Consider the following 22,705-nt stretch of genomic DNA (forward strand, 5'->3'; position numbering starts at 1 on the left):
CTACGCACCCCAGCCAATCCCGAAACTCGCTCTGCCACTGACGTGCAGGCCGCGCCGCTTTGCTGATTGGTAGGGGAGCTGTGTCGTGTCGCGCCTTGTTTGACAACTCTGGCAATATGGCGTCGGAAGGTGGTAGCGATTCACAGCTGAGAAGAAGAAGGCGCCGGGACACGGGGGAGCCGGAAAAAACAGAACTCGGCGAAAGAGAGCTGACAGTGGTTGTGGCTGTGGCCCAAGAGAACGAAGAGGAAAATGAGCGCTGGGTTGGGCCCTTACCTGTAGAGGCGACATTGGCCAAGAAGAGGAAAGGTAGCTACAGCGATAGACACAGGGCGAGTTGGAATCTGCGTCCCCAGACTGGGAAATTTCAAACCAGACTCAAAAATCAGATGGTGTGTGCTTGCGGGGTTTTCTGCCCTGAGAACAGAGGGTCAGCTTCTGTTTTGTGGTCATTCTCTACTAGCACGTTCTCCCCGAAATAATGATTTGGGCTGAATACAGCGTCTTTTTGCTACTATCTAACAATGTTAGTCACAGATGTGTTATAGGAACGTGTTCTAATAGATGCTAAAGCTAACTTATACTACTACCTATTAGGTGCTAAGCGCCTCTCATTTAACCCCTATCGCGGGCGCATTAGGTTGGAATTTCTGTCTCCGGTTTATTAAACGTCAGAGTCCAGTTCTCTTGAAAGCTTTTATTTCAGGAGTGCACTTAGTCTCTTGGGGCACGCGGGGACCGAGGGCGAGATGGCGGTGCCTATTTAGAATCGTAAAGAGTAGGTAAAGATCATTTTAATCCTGTCTCTTCCAATAATGAGTTTCTGACCTAGAAAAGTTACAGAAGTTTACTGGATAACAAATTTTTCGTCTAAAACCCGCGGTCTGTGGTTTTCAAACCACACGCAGGAGATGCCAAGGCTTGAAGTATTTTCCAACTTTCGTGGAATAGTGACCAAGTTTTATTAAATAAAAAGGGTAGGGAAGGAAGTTAAGTTTTTCTTATTTTCAAAAGTTGTTCTATAAAATGTCTTCCTTGGTGTAAAACCATTAAAATACGATTTTTCTGAAAGGTCAAATCTTACTTTATCATTCTCTCTGCTTCAAACTCTTCAGTGATTTCTCATTTTAAAAACAAAGTCCAAACTCCGTATCATGGCATACAAGTTCCTTCACGATGTGATCTCTCCTTACATCACCAGCACATTTCCATTGCTTCTGTTTCCTAACCCTGTCTTCCTTAGGCTGTACTCTAGCCATATTAAAACACTTGAGAATGGGATATGCTCTTTTTCTTCTTTGGATGCCTGCCAGGGTATGGTGTATACCTGAAATAATTTCCCACACTCCTTTTCCCGTGGCTAACTGTTGTCCAACTTGAGCACTCACCTGCAAATATCGCCTCCTCTGGGAAGCCTGTCGTTTCTCCAGTGGGCTGGGTTTCTAAAGAACATTGATCATAACTCCGAGGTAATTTTGAACACCTGAGTTTACAGGTAGCTTTCAAATTTTATGTATCCAAATTTTGAAGAAGCTACTTTTTTGAACATTGTACATTGACACCCATAAAGTGTTATCTTTTTTACAGTTAGGTCTTTCTGTTAAATGTTTCCATAGCAACTTCTTCATTGCACTTGCTGCATTTTATTATTGTGTATTAAGTCTGTGATCGATTAATATTTGTCACCACTGCTAAGACTGTAAGCTTATAAGAGCAAAGACCATGACTGCTTTGCTCCACTGCTTTGCACGTAGCAAGTGTTCAATTAAGTATTTATTGAATGAATGAATATTACAAAGTTAATGCTCTTATAGTTGTAATAGAATATGTTTTCATATCCTTTTTTATGGAAACATAAAAAAATCAAAGTGCTGATATTAGTATTAAGAGACAAAAATCTTACAAACTTAATACAATTGAGACAGATACAGCAATAATTAGGTGTGAAAATGTTTATAATTAAGTAGAAGCTTATTGTATTTAAGCCAGTCAGTAGTGTATTCAGTTTGAAGAAAAAAACTGAAATTTATAATTTTTTAATGTTCCTTTATTTTTGAGAGAGTGGGGGAGGGGCATAGAGAGATGGAGACCCAGAATCCAAAGCAGGCTCCAGCCTCTGAGCTGTCAGCAGAGAGCCTGATGTGCTTGAATGTACTCACTGTGAGATCATGACCTGAGCCAAAGTCAGATGCTTAACTGACTGAGCCACACAGGCACCCTGAAAAAAACTGAAATTTAAAAACATGTCTGAAATGTTAGGGGCACCTGGATGGCTCGGTCGGTTGGGCGTTCAACTTCGGCTGAGGTAATGATCTTGCAGTTTGTGAGTTCGAGCCCCACATCGGACTCTGTGCTAACAGCTCAGAGCTTGGAGCCTCATTCAAATTCTGTGTCTCCTCCTCTCTCTGCCCCTCCCATGCTCATGCTCTGCCTGTCTCTATCTCTCAATAATAAATAAACATTAAAAAATTTTTTTAAATAATTAAAAATTAAAAAATAAAAACATGTATGAAAAGTTAGAAAAATAATCATTGAAGATTTTGTCTAAAAAGGAGTTTGAGGCACCTGGCTGGCTCAGTCACTAGAGCATAATAAAATTTATTAATTTAAAAAAAAATTTTTTTTAATGTCTATTTTTGAGGCAGAGAGACAGACCAATCGTGAATGGGGGAGAGACAGAGAGAGAGGAAAACAGAATTTGAAGCAGGCTGCAGGCTCTGAGCTGTCAGCAGAGAGCCCACCGTGAGGATCGAGCTCACAAACTGCGAAATCCTGACCCAAGTGAGATCATGCCCCAAGCCAAAGTAGGATGCTTAACCAACTGAGCCTTTGAGGCGCCACCGCAAAAAATTTTTTAATAAAAAGATGGGAGTGTGACATGCGTTTAGCTTTCTAGAAAAAGAGCTATCCTCTTTAACATGTTCTTTGGATGCTAGACTTTTCTATGCATTTTCAGAAAGACATTATAAATTGTTATATGACACTACCTTTAAGTAACCAAATGGTTTCTCAAAGGTAGGAATTATGTGTTCCACTTTTTATGTCCATGTGCCTTATAACCTATTTTGTTTTCAGTAAATACCTGCTCAAGTAAACTAACAAACAGCAAAAGGAATGTGTATCAGTATTATATTAGCTGCATAAAAGAAGTCCCAAAGTAAACAGTCTAGGATTGGTATGGAGGCTTCAAAGGGACCTAGGCTTTTTCCAGTTTTCTGTTCTAACATCACTAAGGTATGGCCCTCGTCTTTGTCCTGAGTGGTTATTAGAATCACTTCTCTTACCCCAGTTCCCAAGTATAGGACTGAGAAAGGGAATAATGGAATACTTTTTGAAGGAGACTTCTTGATTGTCACATAACACTTACACTTCTATTTCATTGGCACATGGTCACACCTAACTCTGGAGAAGATGAGAAAGGTCGTCTTATAGCTGACTGTCATTTTGCACATATAAAAATGGTGGTTCTGTTATTAAAAATGAAGGGAAAGGAGTTCATTGGGCACAGGTTTGACTCTGCTATACAATAGTTATGAAAAACTATGAAACATCTCTATGTTTAATGTAGGAATTTTTTTTTTTTAATTTTTGTTATGTTTATTTATTTCTGAGACAGAGAGCATGAGCAGGGGAGGGACATAGAGAGACGGAGACACAGAATCCGAAGCAGGCTCCAGGCTCTGAGCTGTCAGCACAGAGCCCGACGCGGGGCTCGAACTCACAAACCGTGAGATCATGACCTGAGCCGAAGTCAGTCGCTCAACCAACTGAGCCACCCAGGCGCCCTGGAAATTTTTTTTTGAGAGAGATCATGTGTGCTTTCAGAGGGAGCGAGAATCCCAGGCAGGCTCCACACTCATTGTGGAGCTGAATGTGGAGCTCAATCCCACAACTGTGAGATCATGACCTGAGCTAAAATCAAGAGTTGGTCACTTAGCCAACTGAGCTACCCAGGCTCCGCTCTAGCAACTTTTTATAGGCATGTTTGGCCTTTGTTGGATTATTTTATTAGATACAAATATGATGTCAATTTTTGCTAGTAATATGGTTCATAGCTCTTGTAACAAAATATCTCCTCAGATTAACACTTTTTGAAATGTTTTGCCCTTGGAAAAAGTTGAGAAGTCCAGGATTTTCTCAGCTCTAAAAATCTATTTAGTATTTTATCATGTTTATCTGCTTCAACCCCACTACTAGTGACCTCAAAGAGGCTTAGTGTCTTAAAGATAAACACCCATAGGTGGCCAGTGGTCTCTTGTTAATTATTTAAATTAGAACTAATAATTGGCTTTACTAATGGTTAGAAAGATGTTTGTGATACTTTCATGAAACTTTTTAAGGTTTTGGTTTGTTTGTTTTTTTTTCAATGTTTATTTGTTTTTGAGAGAGAGAGGGACAGCACAAGTGGGGGAGGGACAGAGAGAGAAAGGAAGATATAGAACCTGAAGCAGGCTCCAGGCTCTGAGCTGTCAGCTCAGAGTCCAACATGAAGCTCAAACCCACCATCCGTGAGATCATGACCTGAGACGAAGTTGGACGCTTAACCGACTGAGCCACCCAGGAACCCCAAAGTTTTTCTTTTTTAATGGAACCTTAATATTAAGCCAGAATCGCTCAGTTAAGTTCTGAGGGCAGTTAAGCATCTGTACAATACCTGAGACCTGTCATGACTAAATAATAACAGTGCTGTTCACTACTATGAAATACATAACAGACTGGATTTTTTTTTCATTACGTGTGAATTGAGAGAAATGTAATAAGATATAGAAGAAAATAGAAAATAGAATTTTTTTTTTTGAGAGCAAGGGAGGGGCAGAAGGAGAGGAGGGGCAAAGGGAGACAGAGAAGTGGGACTCACCCAAAGTGGGCCTCGTGTTAACCCGAAGTGGGGTTCATGTTCACCCGAAGTGGGGCATAAGCTCACTGAAAGCAGTGCTCAAGCTCACCCGAAGAGGGCTTCTGTTCCCCCGAAGCAGAGCTTGAGCTCACCTAATATGGGACTCGAACTCATGAACCGTGAGATCATGACCTGAGCCAAAGTCAGATGCTTAACGACTGAGCCACCCAGGTGCCCAATAGAAAATAGAATGTAGAAAACTCTTACAGAAAATGCAAAATAGTATATAGTTGCAGTTTAAAATAAATTTTTCTTTACCTTTTTTCCCTCAGTTCTAGAGTTTGAAAGAGTCTATCTTGAAAATCTCCCCAGTGCATCTATGTATGAGCGCAGTTACATGCATAGAGATGTTATCACCCATGTGGTATGCACCAAGTAAGTCTCACACATCTTTTTTTTGTTTTTTTTCTGAAAAATTTATTTTATAAAGATGCTTCAGTTTTGAAGATGATTTGTAAAAGTATCTTTAGGATACCATGGATTTCTATTTAATGCCACCGATTCTATAATAATTTAAGTTAAATGAAGTCCTGCATATTCTTTCCAATTTCCTACAAGGAATGCATTCAAGGTAATATCAATACCGTAGGTATTCAGATGGTTTCTATTTTTATACACCTTAAAGGGGAGACTATTCTGTACAAAATCTTTCTAATACTTAACAAGACACCTTGGATACGATACAAAACAAATGTACATTGGTTATTTATCACCTTTTGAAGATGAGTACGTTTTCCATGTGAAAAGACTGCCTACAGGGTGATTTTACGATTAAAGGGCTGTAAGGTCTACTGAAATTCCTGGTGAAATTTCTTTTTTTTTAATGTCAACTCTTAGCACAACTCTGATCCTAGCTCTTGGGGTTAAAGTTAGTGCCACATCAATTATTATGATATCCAGGAAAGAACTACAAAATTTGCCATTTTCTATCTACCCTCATATGGTGGTCTTTATAAAGAAAGCTTAAAATAAAAATATTTTGAAAGCGCCAAAGATTCTCAGTGAATGATTGCTTTTGGGGGTACTAAATAACTCATAGATCTGCTTTACAAATTAACTTTTACAATTTTATGTATGCAGGACAGACTTTATTATTACTGCCAGTCATGATGGACATGTTAAGTTCTGGAAAAAAATAGAAGAGGGAATTGAATTTGTTAAACATTTTCGTAGTCACCTGGGTAAGAATTTCACTGTGTGTGTGTGTGAGTCTTAAATTGTATTGGTTAAAGTTTCTTTTAAAATGTTTTTTTTTTCCTTTGAATCATGCATATTTGTTTCATTGGTATTTACTAGAATGTTTTGATTTATTTAAATAGGAGTTATTGAGAGTATTGCAGTTAGCTCTGAGGGAGCATTGTTCTGTTCTGTGGGTGATGATAAAGCAATGAAGGTGTTTGATGTAGTGAACTTTGACATGATCAATATGCTGAAGCTTGGGTGAGTCTTTTTTAAAGTATATACTTTTTAACTTAGTGAAATAATTTTTAAACTGTCACCATTTTGTAGATATTTCTAAACAGAATGTATTGCCATTGCCAGCTGTGCTTTTGAATTTTGCTTAGGAAAAGTAGATAGGAATCCTTGTTATGATGCTCTTTGGAGGCTTCTGCTGTTTTTATTGTTGTTGTTGTTAATCACAGCAGAAATTTTTAAATAGCATCATCACAAGGATTCATTATATCCATTTAACATTACTTAATAAAATAATGAGGATCCATCATGTCTAATTTGCTGGTACTTAGAATTAACTTCCTTGCTTTGCTTATTTCAGTAATATGTATTGTGTCTTATAAGGCTTATGTACATTTTGGAATTGAGGTGATTCGTTGGTAACTTTAAACTTTAAAGTATATTGATATCCACACCATGTGGTTGAACTACAGAAATGAGATGAATACTTTGTTTTAAGCATGTCTTTCTTAAGATATCATACTGAATTTATATACGTCTAAATGAATGTCACCTTGAAAATCTAGCATTGTCAAAAATAGTCTTAGGACTTGTCTTAGTTCAGACTGCCATTACAAAAGACCATAGGCTGAGTGGCTTAACCAAAGGAAATTTATTTTCTCAGAGTTCCGGAGGCTGGAAAGTGCAAGACCAGGATTCCAGTAGGGTTTGATTTGTGGTGAGGGCTCTCTTTGGGGACAGGATGTAAGGAGGAATGGTATCTTCCTCTTTCCCTTCTGTGGGATTAGAGCCCCACATTTATGACATCATTCAACCTTAATTACCTCCTAATTATCTCCAGATCAATCACCTTGGGTAACTGCAACATATGAATGGTGGGGGGACAAGAACAACAGCTCATTACATAGCAGTACTTCTTTTGGAATTTCCTTCAAAACCAGTTGATGAGCCACTAAAGGATATTAGTCTCATTACTTATGGTCAGAACTTATTTTTTACTACAAATAGAAATATATATTGGTTATCTTGTCTTATTCCCTGCTTTGTTTACCTACACTTTAGCTGTTTTTACAAATTACATCTATTCATAAATGTTGAACCTCTGCCACCTTTGGGGATATTATTTAAGTTTTGGTAGAAATTCTAAAAGAAGAGTTCCAGAAGTTTTGAGCATCAGCACCAACATTGGAATAACTGTGTAACTTCTTTAACTGACTGCTTAGAAGGAGACAACACTCATTTGAGTGTGTAAGTTTGGTATTTTGGTTAAATCTGTCCCAGGTTAAATCTGTCCCAGTTCTTTTGTACTTTATCAGGTAGCATGTTCAAACTTTATAGTTGTAAGATTAAGTCACTAATAATGAAAATGTGATATCAAAATGTTTTCCTTTTGATCATAGTCATAACTAAAATATTTTGATTTTAAACATTTCAAGAATGAGTTTATCAAGTATACTGTTAGATATGAACCTATTTAAAAATAAGTTAAAAATAGACTGAGACCTAGAGATCCAAAAGGCAATGCCCTGGAATATTTTAAGGCCCTGGTCTGATTAGGTTTTCTTATCTATCCAAGAGAAGTAAATGATCTGCTGTAGGAAGTTTTCTATGTGGTCTGATGAATCCTCAGAAGTTATTACCATTAGATTAATGAGGTCAGAAAGGGAAAATTAGTTGTTCCTCCCCAGTTTCTATTTCTGCTACTTTAGAGCAAGGAATCCAAAACTAACTAAATCATTGGCCAGGACATTGTTTTGGTGGTGAGAGTGGATAAGGATGCTTACTTGTTGTATTAACTTCTTTTTTCCCCCTCACTATTTTAGCTATTTTCCTGGACAATGTGAGTGGATCTATTGCCCAGGGGATGCCATATCTTCAGTTGCTGCTTCTGAGAAGAGCACAGGAAAAATTTTCATTTATGATGGTCGAGGAGATAACCAGCCGCTTCATATTTTTGACAAACTCCATACATCACCTCTTACTCAGATACGGCTGAATGCAGTTTATAAAGCAATAGTGTCTTCTGATAAATCTGGAATGATTGAATACTGGACTGGGCCTCCTCATGAATATAAGTTCCCCAAAAATGTGAACTGGGAATATAAAACTGACACCGATTTGTATGAGTTTGCCAAGTGCAAGGCTTATCCAACCAGCATATGTTTTTCACCTGATGGGAAGAAAATAGCTACTATTGGTTCTGATAGAAAAGTTAGAATTTTCAGATTTTTAACTGGAAAACTCATGAGAGTCTTTGATGAATCACTAAGTGTAAGTGCAATATAAATTTAATGGGAATTTCCTTTTCTGAGTGTCTTTATTTTGTGCAATTCCTAAAAGATTTTTTTTCTGGATATAGATATTTACATTGATGGTTATTTTCTCTTAGCACATTGAAGATATTATTGATCTGTCTGCTCTCTTGCAGTGTTCTTCAAAACTCTTTTCCCAGGGTTTATGATGTGATATCTTCTGAGCCAATCATCCTTCTTTTGTGTGGCTTTTACTCTGTTCACTCCTGCCTATTCATATGACTACTCCCAAATTGATTTCTCCATCTTACTATTGTGAACACACATGGTGCCATCTGTTTTGTTTTGTTTTGTTTTGCTGTCTTCATGAATGGCACCAATATTCATTTACTTGCATAAGCCACAAACCTGCGCCATCCTTAACTTTTTAACTTTTTCCTTACCCTCTATTTAATTCATCATGAATCCTGTCAATTTTAGTTTCTAAATATGCTTAAAATCTATCCCTTTCTTTTCAGCATAGCTGTCACTACCCTAGCTCGTGAACTTTTGCCTGGACTGTCTCATGGCCTACTGCCTATATTCAGGCTTCCTCCTAATCAGTTATCCACACTGCATCCAGAGCAAATTTTTTAAGTGCATATTTGATCATTTCATTCTTTGAACCTTTTAGTGACTTCTTATTGTTCTTAGGATCAAGACCGAAGTCACAGCCTGCCTTATTGTGGCCTTTGCCTACCACTCTAGCCTACTGTCACTCACTTTTCTATCTGCCTCTTAACACTAGCCATTTAGGCCTTATTTCAGTTTCTTGAACATGTCTTCCACCACAGGGCCTTTGCTTATGCTGTTCCTGCTGCCTGGTGTCACCCCTCCTCCGTTCTTTCCATTACCTGTTGAACTTAAGCTTCAAATCTCATTTAAAGAGTCACTTCCTGTGGGAATTCACTATTTGTCTAACCTAGGACAACTTTTTTTTTTTATGTGACTCAATATCACTCTGTTTATTTTCTCTTAGACCATTTGGCTTGGTCTTATTTTTGATTACTACATATCAACCCCTTGTAGACTAAACTCTATGTGATCTATGCTCCCTTATCTGTTTTGGCTCATGTTTGTATCTCCAGCACTAACAACAATACGTGACACATAATTACTGCTAACAAGAATTTGTTAAAGCATGTAGTTGTAGAATAAGACTTTCTATCCATGCAAAGTTAACAGTTTTTTGTGGAAATTGGGTCTGATCACCTGTTTCCCTCAAGTGTTCTCTAACTGCTAATGGTATGTTGAATCCTCTGAGAGTCTGTGGGTTGAACCTTCTTCATAGCAGTACTGTTTATTGTATAATAATTCTACATTGTTGGTAGTAACCAGTTTAGATTCCTTGCATTAAGGTCTTAAATTCTGTTACTCTTCTTAGTGACACTATTGTTTGGTGGCAAGTGGCTTTAAGTTGGGTGGATTATCTACCTGAAGTAATATGAATCCAGACACATGTGAAGATCTGGTTGTTAGATCATCCTCCTGACTCATCTTCCTTTTGGAAGAGAACAGCTTTCCACTCTACTTTGAAGAGTAGGAGAAAACTGTGATGTTTTCTTCATTAATGGCAGCTGGTAACTAGATATTAGTTCAACTTAAATATAACTTAAAGGCCAACTTGCAGCTCTTTACCAACTTGCAGCTCTTTGAAGATTCCTCAGCAAAAGAAATATTTAAGAACACAGTCTCTAGATATTAATTTCTTAACACGAATACTCTGTTTCTTCATTATTGACTTCAACAAGTGTTGAAGAGGGCTGAAATAAGATGAGGTCAGTAGTAAAACTTATGACAGAAGTGAGATTCAAAATGAGAGATTGTCCAAACAATAACAACAACAACTAAAACAAATGCCAAGTAAATTAATTAGAAGGATAGTGGGTAGTAAATCAGTGGGATCTCACAGTTAATGAGATATGCATATGGTTACACAGTTGTGTATCACAGAGGCCCTGCTATTAAGGCTAGAATACTGTAAAAAGATACTGCTGTATTTATCAGGTTGGATTAACATTTATGAAATACTTACACGCAGGCAGACAACTGTCTACAAACTTTAAGTCATGAAAATTAATCTAATCTAGTAAAATAATCAGGGGTCCCTGTCTATAAAAATGCTAGGCTATTTCTAGCATATGAATAAACAAGTAGTCTCAGAGACTGGAGATAAGAAAACCTAATGACCAACAGGCTTTTTTTCTGTCCTGTAAGACCCTTGCTTCATGTTGTTCCCTAATGCATATACCTCCTTTTGTTTTTATGGAGTTGTGTACATTGTTGTTCTTTCCATATCTAGAAAAATGGGATTTCCAGTTAACACAAGCATGAAAATAAGTAGACTGGACATAAGCTTGGCTTCTTTTTATCTCCAGTGGAGACCTGCTGTTGAATTCTGCTGTTTGATGCCCTAAATGTCTGGAAACCTGAAAGATCTTAATGGGGGAGAAGCTTATAGTGTGATAATACATAGTAATTAAGATGTGACCTTATCCGAAAATTGTGTTAAATATCTGAAGAAAAGAAAACCAAATAAGCTACAGAGCATTTATAAAAATATTCATCTACCGTAAATGACATTTACCTAATGATAATCTGTGTTGGGCTCTCTATAAAAATAACTTGAAACATTTTCTAAAATATCATGAAATTGTTATAAATTAGTGAAATAATAAGAGTTCATTCAATAAAAATTGAGTGTTATATCATGTCAGGTCCATGATCCTTTTACAGGGACCTTACACTCTGTAGTTACAGTGTCCAGTGTAGTAGCCACTCGCCACATGTTGCTATTGAGTGCTTGAAATGTGGCTAGTCCAAATTGAGACAGGATGAAAGTATAAAATACAGGATTTCAAATACTTAATATAAAAAAAATAGAATATAATTAATCTCAAATTTTTTTTTAAGATTTTATTTTAAATAACCTCTGTACCCATCATGGGGCTCAAACCTACAACCCTGAGATCAAGAGACACATGTTCCACAGACTGAGCCAGCCAGGTGCTTCTATCTCAATTTTTAAGTATTGAGTAAAGTTTAAATGATTATATTTTGGATATATGGGGCATAAAACCTTATTGAGACTAACTTCACCTGTTTCTTTTACTTTAAGTAGCTACTAGGTAATTTAAAATTACATGCTTGGTTTGCATTATCTTCCTATTGGAAAGTACTAGTTTGTGGCATGCATACATTTATTTATTTATTTGTTTATTTATTTATTTATTTATTTATTTATTTATGAGACAGCACAGTAGGGGAGGGGCGGGGGGGGGGGGAGAGAGAGAGAGAGAGAGAGAGAGAGAGAGAGAGAGAGAGAGAGAGAGAGAGAATATCTTAAGAAGGCTCCACACCCAGCATGGAGCCCTACATGGAGCCAGATGTGGAGCTCAATCTCCTAACTCTGAGATCATAACCTGAGCTGAAATCAAGGGTCGGACGCTTACCCAACTGAGCCACCCAGGTGTCCCTAGTCTGTGGCTTATAAAAGGCAGCAGATACCTTTTTTCTGTACGGAAGACAGTAGTTATGTTAACTGTTTTTTTTTTTTTTTTAATTAAGAAGAAGCAGTTAGTGTAAATACTATTATTTTACGATTGAACTTACTAATGTCTTTTTATTTCCTGCTTATGGAATTTAGAATCCTCTTTAAGGTAACCTATAAGTACACAAATTTTCAGTGGTTCTTAATGTGTACTGTGCTTCTATTTAAATTCTCATTCCCTTTATCACATAGCTTTTTTGTTTACTCCCTAGATGTTTACTGAACTGCAGCAGATGAGGCAACAGCTACCCGACATGGAGTTTGGCCGACGAATGGCTGTTGAACGTGAGTTGGAGAAGGTGGATGCAGTAAGATTAATTAACATAGTCTTTGATGAAACTGGACACTTCGTGCTATATGGAACAATGCTAGGCATTAAAGTTATAAATGTAGAAACAAACCGGTAAGCTTTAATAAGATGTTTTTTAAAAGTGCATTCATTTATGGGGGACCATTTCCTCTTTCAGGGAAACAAAGGGAGTTTTGTTTGTTCCAAGACAAGTGGAATGGTCCCAAATGTCTAAACTTAACCAAATGTTTTGACTGGATTTTTTGTGGTCTTTTGGTTGTTTATAATCTTATGTAAAAAGTTTCCACTCATGTTTGTAAAAGAAATGGAAAAAAAAGATATGCATAGTTTCAAGGTTGTTTTTTTGTTTTTTTTTTTAACAAGTTTCAATCTCTCTTTTGCTTATTGATTTAAATTAGCCTGGTTCATATTAAATGTTGCCAAATATTTTAACCACAGAATTCAGCATTACATCCTGCTAGACATAAAATCAGAAGTTAAAATGCATGAAACCACAATAAGCCTTTTGTGCAAACAGTCCATTTGGTTTTAGTACAAAATAGCTACAATCAGATACTAACACTGAATGTAAATGAAAAGAACTTAAAAGTATATTTTAAAGAGAAAAAAATGTAGGTCGGTACATTCTCACATAGAAACAAATTTATATTGTAGTTCTTCACAGTATAGAATCTTTGAAGTCTTGCAAAAAGATTAAGATAATAGGGATAGGTTAAAATTATGCATGAATGATTGTGTTTTGTTTTTTTTTAACCAGAAAATTCCATCCAATTTAAAATAACTTTCTGGGGAAGGGGGTAGAGAAACACTTTTTAAAAAACTTTTAGTAATTATTTTATACAAAGGTAAAGGATAGTTGATTTCTAGATTTTATCTATAAAATTTTTATAATTGGAATTAATTCTGGTATTTTACTGTATAAAACATTGTTGTATTTTCCAGGTGTGTGCGCATCTTAGGCAAGCAGGAAAATATTAGAGTGATGCAGTTGGCTCTGTTCCAGGGAATAGCCAAAAAACATCGTGCTGCAACTACTATAGAAATGAAAGCTTCTGAAAATCCTGTTCTTCAAAATATTCAAGCTGACCCAACAATAGTTTGTACATCTTTTAAGAAGAATAGATTTTACATGGTATGCAGAAATACTAGGAAATAGGCCTTAATTCTTCCAATTTGGTTGGAGATTTATTTTCTTAGGTCGTGCTTTCAACTGAAGAGAATGTTGGCAATAATAGCATGCTTTCTAAACAACCAGAATACCATCTTAAAACATTAATATTGCATAATTTTTAACTAGGACTCGATTTTGTACTGATTTCCCTCCTGTTCTGAAAAATCTTCGACCTGGCTTCTACAACTATTTATGTTGTCTAAGATGTAAGGAAGTAAGTGGTTATGGTAATAATTGCATCCAAAATAGCTTTTGCTATGGGGTTTTAAAAGTTCTAAAAAAGATTATTTTTCATCTTTTGTTCTTAATTTATCTTCCCTGAACTTGCACACTTGCTTCTCTAAGCACATTTCTTTTTTTACCTTTTAACTCTCTTGTAATGGTGCTACCTTAAAAGTTTATATTCCTGACAATTTTTTTTTTTTTCCCTAGAGAACTACAAGTACTTTACATGTTAACTAAGACTGGGCTCAGAATCAAACTGTCTAAACTATCTAGGAGCAGCCGTGTCCTAACTGTTGAACCAAGCAGAAAAATCTAAAGTGTAGAGACCTCTGCCCTACCATTCTGTCCTTCACACTGCAGTCAGAGACTGAGTCCCAAATTTGGTTATTTGCCTAAAATCCTTTAATGGCTCCTCAACTATCTATATTAGTTGGCTCTTCTACCTATCTTTCTTCATTTTTAGTTCATTTGCTACTCTGACTGAACTTGATCCTGTTTGCAATAGCTGAGTGTTGTTTTTTTACCTCAAGGCGTTTACACAGGCTGTTCCTTCTGCCAATCACATACCTGTCCCCAGTTCCTACTTATATCAGTTCCTATTTGGAAACCTTCTCTTGACATCAAGTCTGAGTTACATCTGCCTGGTTGTGCTCTATATGTCACAGTTTTTGGAATAGTTTACTTTCTCTCTCTTTTTTTTTTTAAATATCTGTGATAGTCATCTCCTCCTTAAGGTAATATAAAATCCTCAAATACAGGGCATTATATTTTCTTCACTATTCACAAGTTTGTTAAAGTGTGTGGCTCATTCTAGTATACTGATTCTTTTCATCTGATATCTTGTAAGTAGCTGTGATGCTATTCAGGTTGCCAGCATTTGATTAATGTAGGAAATAGTAGTTCATCCCAAACAAGCTTTTAACCAAAAAATGGATACATTCTTTTAAGATGAAAATTTTATTTAGAACTTTCAAAGTCATTGCTACAAAAAATAATATTGGTTAAAGGGAAATAGTTTTTCTTGTTTTTACCTGTAATTTAACTGTTTTGAAGGTAAAAGCTAACTCTTGATATACACTAAAAACATACTAATTTTCTATCCTCTTTATCAAAAAACTAATAAATTATTCTCTTCCCCTAAAGTTTACTTTTATGTTGATTAAATCACATGTGTTGTTAACATTGAAGAAAAAAAGTTACTATTCATCTTTATACAGCTAACATGTTCATAAAATTATCTTTCATTTTATTAGACATACATATCCGTAAGCAAAAGTAAAATGGTACATACATATATGTAAATTTTTTATCTCTTTTCAAATCAATACCAAAATATGACAAAATATGAACTTTGGTAGTTCAATATGTGAGCTAAATTAAAATACCTATTTAAAAATTCATATAAATCAATCATACAACTGATAATGTCATTCCTTTGAAAAATGGAGAATAAGATGATAAGTCAACAACATCCTAGCTTGGTTGTTTCTTTATTTGGAATTTATCCAAGTAGATCCGGAATGACATTAGGCAAGACAGGGCCTGGGGCACTGGCTTTACTTTCCTGGAACTCAGTTGATAATCAGGTAGAGCTTCCTCTGGAGAAAAGATTTCTACTTCCTGAAAGTCAAATTAAAAAAAAAAAAAAAAGGCTCAGAGGAGTCCAAAGTTTTAACAACTGAAAGATTTCTCTCAATTTTCCCTATTCCCTGAGGTATCCTGAAATTTCTGTAACTTCACTCAAAATTTACATTCTTTCTTCCAAGCTTCAGGGTTTAGATAGAACAGATGGGGGGCTTTGCAGGAAAAAAAAAAAAAAACTAGCCAAGATGCATTACTGATTCATCTTTGAATCCTCAACCTGCCTAGCACCAGGTTCTGTTCATTATAACAACAGTTATTAATATGTATATAGTACCTTTTACATATTAGGCACTATTCTCCAAGCATTTTATATCCCTTCATTGAATCTTCACAATAGGTACAATTTTGAGGTAGTTATCCCCATTTATGAATGAGGAAATGGAAGAAATGAATTTATTTTGCCAAAATCATGTAACTAGTAAGTAGCAGAATGGAATTCAAACCCAGGTAATCTAAATAGTGAAAAATAAGCACTGGTTGACAGAACATACTAGCGGGCAGAGGCAGAAAACTACCTCAAATAAAAGTGCATCTTGTTCAGTGTGCACCAAAAAAGAAATTAAATCCCATTTGAAACCATACACCTTCACTGTATGGATTGTTGTCATGTTAGGCAAGTGTAAAAATAATTTAACCCTATTACACATCCTGTGATAGGAAGTGATTGCTGCAGTAAGGACTTATTCTGATGTGAATTCTTACTTTGCTCAAATACCATAGATAGAAATGAAATTTTACGGTTGATAACATTTTAACCAGATGAAAAATTTAATTTATTCACTCTCTTTAATTTTTCTCTGAGTTTACCAAACGAGAACCAGAAGATACAAAAAGTGCAGATTCTGACAGAGATGTTTTTAATGAGAAACCTTCTAAAGAAGAAGTCATGGCAGCTACTCAAGCTGAAGGACCTAAACGTGTTTCAGATAGTGCCATTATCCACACAAGCATGGGAGACATTCATATCAAACTTTTTCCTGTTGAGTATGTACTGTCTTTTGTCTGAAATGAACATCAATGTAAATGTGTTTATTGGAAGAAACTGTGCAACTTAAAATTGCTATTTCAACTTGAAGAATTTTTCTATTTATTTAAAAAAAATTTTTAATGTTTTTATTCATTTTTTGAGAGACAGAGACAGACCATGAGCGGAAGAAGGACAGAAAGAGAGAGGGAGACACAGAATTTGAAGTAGGTGGGGCTCGAACCCATGAACCGTGAGATCATGATCTGAGCCAAAGTCGGCCACTTAACCGACTGAGCCACCCAGGCGCCCCTCAACTTGAGGAATTTTAAAGAACTGAAGGGTTTGATAAGAATGTCTGTCTTTAGCTTTCTGATACTGTTCCTCTAGAAAATGGGGATATTATATATATATATATATATATATATACACACACACACACACACACACACTTCACAGGTTTATTATTATGCATACAAAACAAATGGCTATGAAAGTGCTGAATGTAAACTATAAAGTGGTTTATAAATGGATATTAACACCAACTGTGCATCCCAACTATATTTTGTGGCTCATTTGTTATAACTGGCTTTACCCTCAAAGCAAATCCTTAAGGGGAGGATAATTCCTTTTCCTCCTTACATTTCTTAGACCTCCACTACTACTTCTTTAGTTCTTTCTATAGGTTTTAAAAATTCCAACAAGGGGCATCTGAGTGGCTCGTTCAATTGAGTATTCAACTCGATTTTCAATCAGGTCATGATCCCCGCTCAGGTCATGATCCCAGAATCATGGGATTGAGCCCCATGTTGGGCTCTGCACTGCCTAAGATTCTCTGTCTCTTCCTCTACCCCTCTCCCCTGCTTGTGCTCTCTCTAATATAAATAAATACATACATACATACATACATACATACATAATTGATCAATCAATCGATCAATCCAACAAAAAATGTACTGAAAAAAAGCAGAAAGGAATTCTGGACAGTTTTTAAAAGTTTGCAAGATGAACATGCAATGCCAAATCCAATAGAATATCTTTGGCTATTCTTGATCCAAAGAGTGACATCTTTGGGGCGCCTGGGTGACTCAGTCAGTTGAGCATCCAACTGTTGATTTTGGCTCAGGTCATGATCCCAGGGTCATGGGGGTGAGCCCCACGTCAGGCTCCTTGCTGAATGTGGAGCCTGCTTGGAATTCTCTCTCCCTCTGCCCCTCTCCACTTCTGTCTCCAAAAAAATGAAAACGAAAAACAGAGTGACATCTTTTACAACCCCTTTTACTGAAAAGTACTTCTTTATTTTGTATAGGAGTGTTTTAAATGTTTTAAATGCTGTAACATGAGATTAAATCATCACATGAGATTAGTTAACATTTAGAAAGCTTCATACTTTTGAGTGTGTGATTGTCATTTAAAGTTGATTAGATTTAGGAGATAGCATTTGAGAGAGAGCAGGTCCTTGGTTAGGAAGCGTGTCAGTGTACCATAACGTTTTTATAAGAAAATTATCTTTCCCAGGAACTGAACCTACTATACGCAGTGAATATACGTATCTTACGGTGCTGTAGCTGTATTTTTTTTAACTGCTAAATGACTTTGAAATTTAAATACTGTCAAACTCAAATATAATAAGCATTCTTTATCTAAAGATAATATATTAAACAATATACTGTGGCTTATGTGATCTTTCATCTCTTCTGTCCTGAGATGAGAAGAGGTTATGGAAAAAGACTGTCCTGAAACATTCAGAAGGTAATGCAGGTATCAGTAGAAAGCAGAACTGCAAAGAAAACTATATTAAGATGCTCTAAATGGATTTCATATTTTTAACATATCTTACTAGGTGCCCTAAGACAGTGGAAAACTTCTGTGTTCATAGCAGAAACGGCTATTATAATGGGCATACATTTCACCGTATAATTAAGGTAAGTTATACAAAATTTATATGACTTCAGGAATAGTGTGTTTTGCATAACCGGAGGTTTATTTTTTTATTATTATTTTTTTAACGTTTATTTATTTTTGAGACAGAGAGAGACAGAGCATGAACGGGGGAGGGGCAGAGAGAGAGGGAGACACAGAATCAGAAGCAGGCTCCAGGCTGTGAGCCATCAGCCCAGAGCCCGACGCGGGGCTCGAACTCACGGGCCGCGAGATCGTGACCTGGCTGAAGTCGGACGCTTAACCGACTGCGCCACCCAGGCGCCCCATAACCAGAGGTTTAAACGTAAGGAATCTTCCTGTCTCACAATTATCAGTTTATTAAAAAGGAATAGGAAAAATGGGACTTTCTAAGCCAAAAGAAGAATGGATAGTCATGAATATCAGATCTGGAATAAATGCAGGAACAGTAACATGGTACCTTTTTAGAAACACTGCACCAGTATTTTGTCAGCAGCTAAACCCAAGGGTCAGATACAGAGTAAAGGGCATGCTGAGATAAAACCAATAGTTAAGGTTACTCATACCTAGTGACTAAATAAGGTCTAGATCTAGAAAATAAGATTTTAAATAATAGAAAAGACATCATGCTACTTAATCTTTGAGAACCACCATTAATACCTGAAGAGCAGAACGAACTTGTCCCAGGATTTTGTTGAGCATTGTTCCATAAAATGGATGGGGCAATAGTGTAGTTGTTAGTTACTGATAGGTTCAGAAATGGCAGGAGAAATGACAGGAGGAATAATCAGATTTGGGGGGTTCTGAAAGAATTAGAAAAATGACTCACTAGGCAATCCAGAATTTTAGGGAAAGGGAAGAGAGAAGAGTGGGGCAATTATATAAAACCTTATACACTCTATAGATCTAAAACTTATTTACAATATTAATTGGTTTTAATTGCATTATTGGGAAAGATAGTACATGACTATTCATGAGGAGACCTTTGCAGTTTTGTTTCAGTAACTGAAATAAGGTTGTGTTTAAGCAGTGGAAATACATCATCTAAAGTATAACTTACTAAGGTTTTAATAAAATCACTTGATAGAGTGACTATTAAGAAAAGGGGTGCATGCATGGCTCAGTCAGTTTAAAACATACAACTCTTGATTTTGGCTCAGGTCATGAGCTCACACTTCATGGACTGGAGCCCCACATCAGGCTCTGTGCTGACGGTGTGGAGCCTGTTTGGGATCTCCCTCTCTCTCTGCCCCTCCCCCACTGGTGCATTCTCTCTCAAACTTAAAAAAAAAAAAAAAGATTTTACTGAACATAAAACACACTTAAATTCCAAAACGTACATATAGAAAAGTACAGTGTAATATGTTTTTTGTATACTTTCTCTTAAGGGCTTCATGATTCAAACAGGAGATCCAACAGGTACTGGTATGGGAGGAGAAAGCATATGGGGAGGAGAATTTGAAGATGAGTTTCATTCAACATTACGACATGACAGACCATATACACTCAGCATGGCCAATGCTGGATCAAATACTAACGGATCCCAGTTTTTTATAACAGTAGTACCAACGGTAAGTAGAACAGCATTGTCTATAAGCTGTCATATAAACTGTAAGTTGTCATAGGTTATGATCTAAGAATGAATTCAGTAAAAGAGAGCTGCATTATTCTCTATTATTTATTTCTGCCAGCATATAAAAAATGAAACAGTTTAGATGAGAAAATATAAAATTACCTAACAAATCAGATTTTGCTTTTTAAAACAATACTTGCATAACTCAGGACTCTGGGTTGAAGTCACCTTGCCACTACTAATTGTACAATAGAAAACAAATTATTTCACTTCTGGGCCTGTTTCCTTTAGAATGGGGGGAGGGGATTAGAGTATATTAATTCTCAAATTTTTTAAGACATTTTTTCTATATTTTAACATCTCTGATATCAGAATGCAACTTATATTGCAACATTGTAGATCTGACGACATACAGTGTAAGAATATTGAGCTCTATTGCTGTGCAGTTACACAAAATTATAAAAATTATTATACTTTATTTTTTGGAATTAAGCACCACATAATGAAGAAAAATATAACTACTACCCATCAGGCACAAAGTAATATTCACAATACTTCTAGTATCACTATACCCAGTTTTAAAAAACAGATGACTATACAAACAGTGCGACATGATCAACTTGCCAAAGGTCAAGTAAGTAGCAGAGCGAACATTTGAGTTCCCATCTCTCTACTACAAAAGCACATGCTACTTGAACAATTCCAAACAATTCCTGCCTATTTTGCAGGTCTGATTCCTACAGAGAACTTTTAAAGCCTTAGCCAGTATTCTTTAAGCCATGCAAAGAAACTTACCTTTAGCAAACATCTTTCAGGTCCGTTTGGTCTGAAAGATGCAGCTAATTAAACATTATATTATGCTGTTATATTTTTTCAGATAAACATGGAAATCACTCTTAAAAGCTGCTAGATGAAATTAACTGTATATATTTTTATTAAATTAAAAATGAAGCATAAGTTTAAATTCTCTGTAATTTTCTTACCCAGAGGGTGTAAATTAAGAAATCTGGGTTTACCAAGATTTTCCGTTTCTCCTTCAATGCAGCCTTGGCTTGATAATAAGCACACAGTGTTTGGACGAGTGACTAAAGGAATGGAAGTTGTACAGAGGATCTCCAATGTCAAAGTCAATCCCAAAACAGATAAGCCCTATGAGGATGTCAGCATCATAAATATTACTGTCAAGTAAAATAAGGTTTGTTTCATTGTATGTGTAAATAGAAATACACGTATATTAAACACAGGGTTATTTTACACAGGAAGCTCTTAGAACTTGCTGAACATCCAAATCATGTTTCAAGGATGCAATATTATGTTTTTATATTTTTCATTAAAGGACCTTTTTTAAAACCCTGCCTTTCATTTTTCTCACAATATTTCTTATCCTAGGAGGTGATAAACTGAAATTGGACTAAATTTGGGCAAATCGCACTCCTATGTAATTTCTCATGAGACTCAAAAACCATATTAAATAGAGTTGTATGCATTAATATATATTACTATATTAATATATTAATATATGCCACATAATCTGCCTTCATGTTTCTTTAGATCCACTAAGAAAGGGTATCAGAATCTGATAGTAATATACCACTTCCTTTCTTTTCTTAGGTTTGTGTTTCATGCCAAATAGTTTTGCCTTTTAATCATTGTTAAAAATAGTAAGCAAGGGGTAAGTAAAACTTCAGTAAATAAATAAGAAGTAGTTTATTCAAGATTTAGAAATAACTTATCCTCTAGTTGCAATGTTAAGTCACATTTAAATGAGTATTATAGCTAGTATTTAAATTTAAGAATCTGAATAAATGAATACTTAGTCCTTGGTTTTATATGCAGGTTCATTTATTATTTACACATTATTTTCCTAATGTAGCTAAATCCCAATTTTCTGTCCTGAAGTTAATAGTATCTTTTTTTACATTACTAAATACTCCATCAAGAAAGTATATATTAAGTAAAACTTTTAACAGCTAATAATGGAGCATTTAGTAGAAATTTGAGCAATAAAACAGTGTAAGTTCAAAGACTTCTATTGATTTCATTTTTTCTTCCCTTACCCTCCTGACCTCATAACTTTTTTTTTCATTTTTTTTTTTTACATTTATTTTTTGAGAGAGAGACAGAGCATGAGTGGGGGAGGGGCACAGAGAGAGAGGGAGTCAAATTCTGAAGCAGTCTCCAGGCTGTGAGCTTACAGCACAGAGCTCAACGCAGGGCTCAGACACCTGAACTGCAAGATCATGACCTAAGCCAAACTCAGATGCTTAACCAACTGAGCCACCCAGTCATCCCCTGACTTCAGAGCTGTTAAGAACCACTGCTTCTAGGGGCCCCTGTGTGGTTCAGTCAATTAAGCATCTGACTTCTGCTCTGGTCATGGTCTTGCTGGAGTTTGAGCCCTCTAACAGGCTCTGTGCTGACAGCTCAGAGCCTGAGGCCTGCTTCAGATCCTGTGTCTGCCCCTCCTGCTTGTGCTCTTTCTCTCTCTCTCTCTAAAAAAATAAATAAAATAAAAATAAATAAATAAATTTGAAAAATAAAAAAAGAAAGACTGCCTCTAGTTTCCAGAGAGACTCTTCAAAAAGTTAAAGAGGAACACCTCAACAGACATATTTAGGGAATTCATATTCTTTTTTTTTCTTTTCTTTTTTTTGTTTATTTGAGAGAGAGAGAAAGCACAAGCAGGGGAGGGGCAATGACCGTGGGAAAGAGAATCCCAGGCAGGTTCTTCACTGTTAGCACAGAGCCTGATGCAGGGCTCCATC

At 36.1% G+C, this 22,705-nt stretch overlaps 1 protein-coding gene across 3 annotated transcripts; it reads left to right on the plus strand.

Annotated features, from left to right (window-relative positions):
• Positions 1-85: 85 nt before the first annotated feature.
• Positions 86-22,430, plus strand: PPWD1 (peptidylprolyl isomerase domain and WD repeat containing 1). Of its 3 annotated transcripts, none has more exons than XM_015065320.3 (11): positions 86-309; positions 5,170-5,272; positions 5,978-6,078; positions 6,217-6,337; positions 8,134-8,581; positions 12,364-12,554; positions 13,404-13,593; positions 16,304-16,485; positions 18,309-18,390; positions 19,756-19,938; positions 20,986-22,430. In XM_015065320.3, exons 1-11 carry the CDS (start codon positions 117-119, stop codon positions 21,127-21,129), a joined length of 1,938 nt encoding a protein of 645 aa, XP_014920806.1. In that variant the 5' UTR covers positions 86-116; the 3' UTR covers positions 21,130-22,430. The 3 variants fall into 3 exon arrangements, with proteins under 3 accessions (XP_014920806.1, XP_014920807.1, XP_014920808.1); XM_015065321.3 differs by having other exon boundaries at positions 264-392; XM_015065322.3 differs by lacking the exon at positions 86-309 and having other exon boundaries at positions 5,221-5,272; positions 5,978-6,003; positions 6,315-6,337.
• The last annotated feature ends 275 nt before the right edge of the window (positions 22,431-22,705 follow it).

This window comes from Acinonyx jubatus, chromosome A1 (genome assembly GCF_027475565.1).
Source record: "Acinonyx jubatus isolate Ajub_Pintada_27869175 chromosome A1, VMU_Ajub_asm_v1.0, whole genome shotgun sequence".
Classification (NCBI taxonomy): Eukaryota; Metazoa; Chordata; class Mammalia; order Carnivora; family Felidae; genus Acinonyx; species Acinonyx jubatus.

Coding starts and splice junctions, on each gene's coding strand:
- PPWD1 (XM_015065320.3), top strand. CDS start 117: ATGGCGTCGGAAGGTGGTAGCGATTCACAGCTGAGAAGAAGAAGGCGC. Junction 6,079..6,216: donor ACATTTTCGTAGTCACCTGG/GTAAGAATTTCA, acceptor TTATTTAAATAG/GAGTTATTGAGAGTATTGCA. Junction 12,555..13,403: donor ATAAATGTAGAAACAAACCG/GTAAGCTTTAAT, acceptor TGTATTTTCCAG/GTGTGTGCGCATCTTAGGCA.